The 7,500-nt window shown below is 42.2% G+C and overlaps 1 protein-coding gene across 1 annotated transcript in view; it reads left to right on the top strand.

The window, feature by feature from the left end:
- The window catches only part of LOC122248423 (uncharacterized), a 43,962-nt gene that overhangs the window by 16,994 nt on the left and 19,468 nt on the right, over positions 1-7,500 (top strand). The window contains exon 2 of the mRNA XM_086533574.1: positions 6,707-6,772. Coding sequence (XP_086389700.1) covers positions 6,709-6,772 — 64 coding nt within the window. The 5' untranslated portion in view covers positions 6,707-6,708. The remainder of the gene's footprint in view (positions 1-6,706; positions 6,773-7,500) is intronic.

Here is a 7,500-nt window from a genome sequence, read left to right as displayed (position 1 = left end):
TCTCTCCCTTCTCACAATCTCCTTAAGAAGATCCAAGTAATTAACGAGAGCGGTAAATTTCAGTGGGTATTCCAGGGGGAACAACCCTCTGCTAATGGGCTGTGTGTATTTTCAGTGGCGTTGGGGTGCCGCTCTCTTACGTCATCTAGCCCTGAGGGTGGGGGTGGGGGTGGGGGGTGGGGTGGGTTGTGTGTCGTCGATAAATGGGAATCGGTTAGTCAGTTAGTCAGTCAGTCAGTCAGTGCTGTAGCTGCTAATTGGATCGGTCTTGGTGGAGAAAAGACACGCACATACGCACACACACACACACACACACACACACACACACACACACACACACACACACACACACACACACACACACACACACACACACACACACACACACACACACACACACACACACACATTTACCTAAGTCTCCCTATTTTGCTCCACGTGACGAAACAACACCTCGACTATAATGGGGCGTAACACCTCAAGACCGTCACAGGAGGTGATGATGAAGGGCGGAGGAGGGGAGGGGAGGGCATGGGGAGGAGGAGAAGAGGGGAGAAGAGAAGGAAAAGGGAGAAATAGAGATGAAAGGAGGAGGGGAGGAGGAGAGGGGAGGAGAGGGGAGAAGAGAAGGAAAAGGTAAAGGAAAAGGGAGAAATAGAGATAAAAGGAGGAGGGGAGGAGAGGGCATGGAGAGGAGGAGAGGGGAGGAGAGAGGAGGAGAGAGGAGGGGAGAAGAGAAGGAAAAGGGAGAAATAGAGATGAAAGGAGGAGGGGAGGAGAGGGCATGGGGAGGAGGAGAGGGGAGGAGAGAGGAGAGGGGAGAAGAGAAGGAAAAGGTAAAGGAAAAGGGAGAAATAGAGATGAAAGGAGGAGGGGAGGAGAGGGCATGGGGAGGATGAGAGGAGGGGAATAGAGAAGGAAAAGATAAAGGAAAAGGGATAAATAGAGATGAAAGGGAAGAGATGAATAGAAACATAAGGACGAGATAAGAGATGGAGAAGAGGGGGATAGAGGGAGAGAGTGAGAGAGAGGAGTGTAAAGGGAAAGAGTAAGGAGGAGTTGGATATAAAGGGAGAAAGGGTGGGCGGGTATAAAGGAAGAGATAGAGAGTTAGAAAAAGGGGGGGAGGGGATATAAAGGGAGAGATAGCGAGAGAGGAAAAGAGGGAGAGGGTATAAATGGAAGGAGTGGATTTTAAAAGGAGACAGGGAGGGGGAGGGAGAGTATAAAAGGAGAAAGAGAGGGGGGGCGGGGGTGAGGGGTTCTTAGCTTTGCCACGCCCATGTCTTTGTTAAGTTTGCGGTCGTACCTTCATAGTGGTCGTACCTTCCCGTGATACGAAACGGTTGGGGAGCGCCTTGTTCTGACGGTCAGTGGGAGTCGTCTCGGTGTAATTATTATTATTATTTTTTTTTTGTCGTACTCTTCGTTTTTATTTTGTTTTTATTTTGTTTTATTTTTGTTTTATTTTTGTGTGTGGTTCTGGTTGTTTAGTTTTTAGTTGTTTTGTCTTACTCTTCGGTGTTGAGGTTTTATTGATGGGTCTTACTCTTTGTTTTATTTTGTGTGTGTGTTTCTGGTTGTTTAGTTTTTAGTTGTTTTGTCTTACTCTTTGTTTTTATTTTGTTTTATTTTTGTGTGTGTTTCTGGTTGTTTAGTTTTTAGTTGTTTTGTCTTACTCTTTGTTTTTATTTTGTTTTATTTTGTTTTATTTTTCTGTGTGTTTCAGGCTGTTTAGTTTTAGCTTTTTTTTGACTCTGTTGTTGTCGTTTGGTTTTGATGTTTGTGGTTGTTTATGGTAGGGTAGTTGTGGTCCTTTCTTGATGTTTTATTTTTGTGTGTGTTTCTGGTTGTTTAGTTTTGACTCTTTTTTTATGTAGATATGACTTGATTTCACTTTGCATTGTTTTTTTAATAATATGGAAAGGTACTCCTTTTGCAACATGGCTTTGTGTAATTAGAACTTAATTTAAATTATATATAATTACAGTCATATGTAGAAGTTACAGAAGTTACTCATATATCACTTTTACTCATCTTTCATATTCACCACGTTCCGCGCGAATGCGTTTTCTAAATTCATCAATTTTCTGCATTAATTTTCTCTCGCAAGTCGTTGAGAATTATATTCTCACGCGTTGCATGCAAAATTGCAGGTGGCAACGAATCCGAAAGTGTTTATAGATCACTGATTCCGATATCGCGTCCCGATGAAAGGAGGGAGGGGGAGGGAGTGGGAGTGGGGGAGGGGGAAGGGGGGAGAGGAGGGAAGAGAGGGGAGGGAGGAGAGAGAGTGGGAGGAGGGAGAGGGGGAGGGAGAGGAGGGAGAAGGAGAAGAGAGAGGAGAGGGGAGTGGGGAGGGAGAGGGAAGGGGAGGGAGAGAGAGAGAGAGAGAGAGGGGAGAGAGGGTGAGAGAGAGAGTAGAGATGAAGGTGAAGGGAGAGAAAGAGAGAGAGAGAGAGATGGAGAGAGAGAGAGAGAGAGACAGAGACAGAGAGAGAGAGAGACAGAGAGAGAGAGAGAGAAGCATTTTTTTCATGAAATTGACGTTATTATATTTTCTTCGATACAAATAAGGTCGGTTAGGTTGATGACCCACAGACACGCACGTACCCCTTTCTCCCCCCTCCCTATCACCTCCACTCCATCCCTCTCGGCAACCCCCCTCCCCTCCTCCTCCTTCTCTCCTCTCCCCCCTTCCCCCTCTTCTATACCCTACATATCCTTCTCTCTCTCTCTCTCTCTCTCTCTCTATCTATCTATCTATCTATCTCTATCTCTCTCTCTCTCCCTCTCCTTCTCCTTCCCCTTCCCTCCTCTCCCCCCCTCCCCCTCTTCTCTCCTTCTACCTATTCTTCCCCCCCCCATCCCCTCTCCCTCCCTCCCTCTTCCTTTCCCCTCTACTACCTACCCCTCCTCCCCACTAATCCCTCCCCCCATCCCTCTTACCCCCCTCCACCCCCCACCGGCCCCCATGTCGTCAGAAACACTTCCAATTGAGCATAATGACCCTCATTAAGAAACTGTAATTAGGCTTTAGGAAAAAAAAGTGAAATGTCGATGATGTCACTGCGTAATATGATTTATTTTTTTCTCTCTTTCTTTTTGGTGATTTGTGTATATATATATTTTTTTTCTTTTCTTTTCTTTCTTTTTTTCTTTTTTTCTTTTCTTTTCTTTTTTTCTGTTTTTTCTTATTTCTTTTTTTTCTTTCTTTCATTTCTTTTCTTTTCTTTTTTTCTTATTTCTTTTTTCTTTCTTTCTTTCATCTTTCTTTCATGTATATTCGTTGTTTTCGTTTTTCTCTCTCTTTTCTTTTCTTTTTCATTTTCTGTATTTCTCTCTCTCTTTCTCTCTTTTTCCTATTTTAATAATTTTCTCATTAATTTCTTTCTTTTCTTTAATTATCTTTTTTCATTCATTTTTCATTTCATTCATTTCAACCATATCTTTACTCACCCTTTTTCTTTCTTCCTCTTTCCTTTTCCATTCATTATTTCTTTCGTGTTTCAACTTCATCATTCATTTTTTTCTTTCGTGTTTCATCTTCATCATTCATTTTTTTTTTCGTGTTTCATCTTCATCATTCATTATTTTTTTCTCTCTCGTTCAAATGGATGACTATGTGATGACGTCATTGCGTGCGATGATTAAGGCCGGACCGACGACTGGTTTTATTATGACGAAATTCCGGCGAAAATTAGCGCGAATTTGAGCTAAAGGTGGAACGTGATAATGAGGATGATGATGATAATGATATTGAGAACTATGGTGATGAGGGATTCGTTTTATTTTTCTGTTCTTTTATTTATTTATCCATCTATTCATTCATTCATTCATTCATCCATCTATCTATCTATCTGTCTGTCTATCTATCTATCTATCCATTCATCTATCTAACTATCCGTCCATCCATCCATCCATCCATCCATCTATCTTTCTATCTATCTATCTATCCATCCATCCATCCATCCATCTATCTTTCTATCTATCTATCTATCCATCCATCCATCCATCCCTCCACCCATCCCATCCCTCCCTCCCATCCACCCCTCCTTCCCTCCCACCCCTCCCTCCCACCCAACCCTCCCACCCCTCCCATCCACCCCTCCCACCCTCCCTCCCATCCTTCCCTCCCTCCCACCCACCCATCCCACCCTCCTTCCCTCCCTCCCCTCCCACCCATCCCTCCCTCCACCCCTCCCTCCACCCCTCCCTCCACCCCTCCTTCCCTCCCTCCCTCCCTCCGCCAGGCATATTTCACGCACGCTCACCCGCCGAAAGTGTCCGAAGCGAAAGTATGTCGGTCGCGGCCACTTGCGTGCGCGTGTCGTCAGGTGCGGATCGCTCGGTCGGTCGGTCGATTGGTTGGTCGGTCGGTCGGTCGGTCGATTGGTTGGTCGGTCGGTCGGGTAGGCGGGCCAGCGGGATGGATGGATGGATGGCTGTTCGATTTCGTTTTGTTTCGATTTTTCTTTTTTTTTCTTTTTCTTTTTTCTTATTTTTCTTTCTTCACTTTCTTTTTTCTTCATATTCTTCTTCTTCTTCTTCATCTTCTTCATCATCATCTTCATCTTCATCATCATCATCATCATCATCATCATCATCATCACCACCACCATAATTCATCAAAAAAAAAAGCCAGAGAAGAGAAAGAAGAAACGAAGACAGAAAGAAAAAAAAACAGAAACCAACCCCCCCCCCAAAAAAAAAGAGAAAGAGAGAGAGAAAAAAAAAGAAAAAAACTTCACACTAAACACCGACCGCATTTCCCACGCCATGAATAAATAAACGCAAACGACATCAGGTATGGCGCTAAGATCTCCCAATAGATGGCGTTCGCAGGGAAGAAATAGGTCGCGCTCAATTTAATTCTTAATGGCGGCGGGAAATACTTTCACCTTTTGACGCCCGGCGATAGATGGCGCTCGTGCATCGATCGTTATGCTATGTAAATTATAAGGTCTACGTACATCACGGAATAAGGATGTGTGGAGATGTAAGATGGTTTTAGGGCTTGTTCGACTCTCTCTTGCTTTTATTCATTTTTGTGTGTTTGTATTTTCTTTTACCTTCTCTCTCTCTTTGTTTTTTGTTTTTTTTTTTGTTTTTTTGCTTCTTTATTCCCCTTCCCCTCCTCTATTTCTCTCTCTCTCTCTCTCTCTCTCTCTCTCTCTCTCTCTCTTTCTCTCTCTCTCCCTCTCCGCTCCCGCGCCTCCCCCATCACTCTCCTCTCTCTCTCTCTCTCTCTCTCTCTCTCTCTCTCTCTCTCTCTCTCTCTCTCTCTCTCTCTCTCTCTCTCTCTCTCTCTCTCCCTCCCCCTCTCCCTCTCTCCTCCTCAACCCAATTTTAGCATCGCACAACCAAAAGTTCATGGCTAACTCTTCACCAGCCTCCAAAAGTCACCCAGTTTTTTCTTCTCCCCCCCCCCCCACCACCACTATTTTTTAGAATGTATGTCGTTCTTTTGCGGATCGGAATGTGGCACTTTTTTTTTTTTTTTTAGTTCTTGAAGAAATCTGGGAAATATGGTTTGGTTGTAAAGAAGGATGTGAAAGAGAGATGGAGAAAGAGAGAGAGAGAGAGAGAGAGAGAGAGAGAGAGAGAGAGAGAGAGAGAGAGAGAGAGAGAGAGAGAGAGAGAGAAAGAGAGAAACAAAATATATATAGATAAAATAAGAAAGTACGAGAGAGAACGAGAGAAATATTGATAGAAAGTAAGAGACAAAGAGTGAAAGAAAAAGAGAGAGATACAAAGAATGAAAAAAGAAGAAAAAAATAGAGAATTAAAGAATTAAAGAATATAGCATTAGACCAATGTCAGATTATTATCACTTCTTGCTATCTAGTAGACACCGGTACAAGAATCAAGAATGACCGGTTACCCAGTCTAGTAATCTAGGTAACTAGTAACTGGGTGGAGTCTTAATGTCAGTTACCGAGTGTGGTATTTAGAATTTCACCAGCCCTCAAGCGCAAGCAGAAGGGGGGGGGTAGGAGGTGCGAGAGAGAAATGGAGGGGTAAGGAGAGGGAGAGGGAGAGGGAGAAAGAGAAAGAGAAAGAGAAAGAGAGAGAGAGAGAGAAGGAGAGGGAGAAAGAGAGGGAGAAAGAGAGGGAGCAAGAGAGGGAGAGAGGGAGAGAGAGAGAGAGAGAGAGACTGAGAGAGAGAGAGAGAGGGAGATAGAAAGATGTAAAAAAAAAAAACGTGTTTGTGATATATATATATATTTTTTTTTGTACTTACATTTTTTAACAAATAGATTTAACAATTTATAAACAATTGAAAGTCGAGTCATGCTGCATGATCATTTTGATACTGCGCATGTTCACTTGATGCTATAAAGGCCATTTTTATTTCCATTCATCTAATAGTGTGATAATGGTGACCTGGATGGGATCGAGCACCATTACTTGGGTAATTCTGAAGGTCGAATGCTATTATCTTGTTCATTGTTAATTGTGTCTTATTGCTTCGTTGATTCCGGATTATAAATTGTATGATTATATAATGTCGTATGTATATTTTTTAAGGTTTAGATAGCATTATGTTGTTAATTTGAAATGTTGAATTGCTTAGTGTTTGGAGGTAATGGTAGCAAGTGTCTATTAATGGTAATGGTAATGGTAATGGTAGCATTGTCTTTTAAGATTTAAATGCTTTAAAAATATCTAAGATTAACTTTTTCTTCTCTCTCTCCTTCTGCAGGTATGATGCGTTGGCTGGTGGTGATGGTGATTGGCTTCGCGGTTGCCTTTGCTGATGGTGAAGGAGGTAGGTTGATGATGGTGAAAAGTGATGGTGATGTTGGTGCTAATGGACGAGATTGCGATAGCGGTGATGACGCGTGATGGTGATGAACGGGATGGTGAAAATGATGGTGACGAGTGAGTGGACGTTTGTAAGGTAGAATGCTATGGTGATGTTAAGAGATTGTGAATATGGTTTGATGGAAGAGTAGGCTTTACAGTGAACATGAGATTAAGTCAGATGATCACGATGCAACGGTGAAAGTGAGTAACCAAGATAGTGATCATAAGAAAGATACAGTGACAACAAGACAAGAGGTAGTGACGGTGAGACACGGAACTAACAAACACAAAAAAAAGAAAGTGACGATGGTGCAAATGCAAGTGCAATTGATAGTGAATGATGAAGGGAAAGACGTTCCAATTAACTCTGATGAAACACATCCGATAGAATGAGATTGAACGACGAGAGAAATGTCTAAGTGATATCGGAGTACTTTATAATTTAGAGCGATATAATTGTATTTATTTGATTTATAGTTCGAGAAATGTTCTGACTTCGTTTGAGATAATTGGATGACGGTATGTTATTTCTTTCTTTTCTTTTTTTACGGTTTTTGTGTCATTTTTTTCGTTTATACTTTCTATTGGCGACAGCAGTTACTTTCTAATCTTTTGTGTATTGTCATCTGTTATTTAGCATATGCCACGCACACACAAATAATGATCTTATATAAACGTGTGTATATATAT

Source organism: Penaeus japonicus, unplaced genomic scaffold, assembly GCF_977035675.1.
Source record: "Penaeus japonicus unplaced genomic scaffold, GWHDUDI00000001_assembly GWHDUDI00000039, whole genome shotgun sequence".
In the NCBI taxonomy this organism is placed as follows: Eukaryota; Metazoa; Arthropoda; class Malacostraca; order Decapoda; family Penaeidae; genus Penaeus; species Penaeus japonicus.
Note: the sequence above shows the minus strand (reverse complement) of the source record. Positions and strands in the feature narration are given on the sequence as shown.